We start from the raw sequence: 1,618 nt of genomic DNA, 5'->3' as shown, positions 1-1,618 counted from the left end.
ATACATATAATGGCCTATTTCCTAAAGAGAGAATAAGTGCATAAGGATGCATTAAATGAAATATTTCTTTTACATCATAATAATGTATCACATCACAATTTATATTTAAATATATCGAGCATTAATTATTACCACCAATGGAGAAAAATCTATATGAACTTCATAAGTGAGATGCAATATAAAGAATCTTTATTATTTTTATTTTTTGACAATCCGTATTAAAAGTGTACAAAATTCAAAATATAAAATACTGAAAAATAAAATTTGAGATGACCTTAAACAAATTCAAAAAATAAAATACTGAAAAATAAAAATTTGAGATGACATTAAAGAGGCTCGAAACAAAACTCAAATTTTATTATAAATTTAACAAATAAATGAGGTAATTAATATGTATCCTCATTCAATACTTAGAACAATCTGTTGGTTTGAATGAGACAATATTATTTTTTAGGTCATAACCAACCAAATAGTTTACTTGTACACTGTGTCCAAAGATGCCTAAATCACGTTCATGTGGAAAAAATGAAAAGCATTCAATCCCTTCAGATAAAGATCTAAAGGTGCCCTTAGAATCTAATTTAACATCTCCGCCACTAAAATGTGCAACAATTAGTGGAAATTTAGGTTTTTTGAATGTGGTATTATAGCAAAGGTTAAATGCACCACTATCATCGTAAAAGCGCGGGAGTTTAATCGCTTTTTTAACGGCTGATTCTAATCTATAGTAAAAATGACGTGGAACAAAAGTCATAGTTGTACCAGAGTCAAGTAAGATGTTATGTGTAGAAGCATTTATTCCTTTATTTTTAAACCCACTGTACTTTATTCTTTTATCTCCGACACTAACTGCTTTTAAATTTAGATAGTAATAGTCGGTTTGGTTGTTTCCTATCATTTTGACCATAGGAGTTGAAACAACATTATTACCAGAAACAATAGCAGCATCTCCAAAATTGAGTTTGCTAGATTGATTAACATTTCTATAATCAATTAGACAATATGAGAATCTTTCATTAAAGGAAGATCCTAATTGTTTTATAAGTGACATAGGCCCGATCGCAAGACCAACTACACCTGAACTTTTTCCAGTATCTGATAAAGTATTAGTGTGTCCACATCCTATAACAATGTCAGGAAATGATATGATGGATCCGGAGGTGGACTCTAATGAAATTGTCTCTAAAATAAGATCTCCTTGTGTTTTTCCTCCTCGACCATAATCTAATGTATATTCACAAGAATCTCTATCTTTTGAACAAGAAATATCTTCTTCCCTAGATTTGCATCTACTAGAAGAACATGAAATTTTTTGGTAACTCGAAGATTTTGAAGGATTAAAAATTGGAGTAGTTTGGTTGTAACATATAATACAGGGTTTGCATTGAATCCAAATTAAGTTACTACCTGAATCCAAAATACCATAGACCTTAAATGGTGGGGTACCAACAAAATAACTCATCAGATATTCACCTTCATCATAGATCAAAGACGACGTAGGTTTGTTTTTAGAAAAAGAATATTCTTCATAGATATAATTGGCACGATTGATAGAACGATATAAAGAATTGATAGTTTTTTGGGATTTAGTTTGTGTTGGGTTGTAAACGGGTGACAT

At 30.2% G+C, this 1,618-nt stretch overlaps 1 protein-coding gene across 1 annotated transcript; it reads right to left on the bottom strand.

Annotated features, from left to right (window-relative positions):
- Nucleotides 1-403: 403 nt before the first annotated feature.
- LOC131596871 (aspartic proteinase CDR1-like) lies at nt 404-1,618 on the bottom strand. Its single transcript, XM_058869607.1, has one exon. It carries the CDS (start codon nt 1,616-1,618, stop codon nt 404-406), a length of 1,215 nt encoding a protein of 404 aa, XP_058725590.1.

This window comes from Vicia villosa, linkage group LG1 (genome assembly GCF_029867415.1).
Source record: "Vicia villosa cultivar HV-30 ecotype Madison, WI linkage group LG1, Vvil1.0, whole genome shotgun sequence".
NCBI lineage: Eukaryota > Viridiplantae > Streptophyta > Magnoliopsida > Fabales > Fabaceae > Vicia > Vicia villosa.
This window is presented reverse-complemented; position numbering and strand designations above follow the sequence as displayed.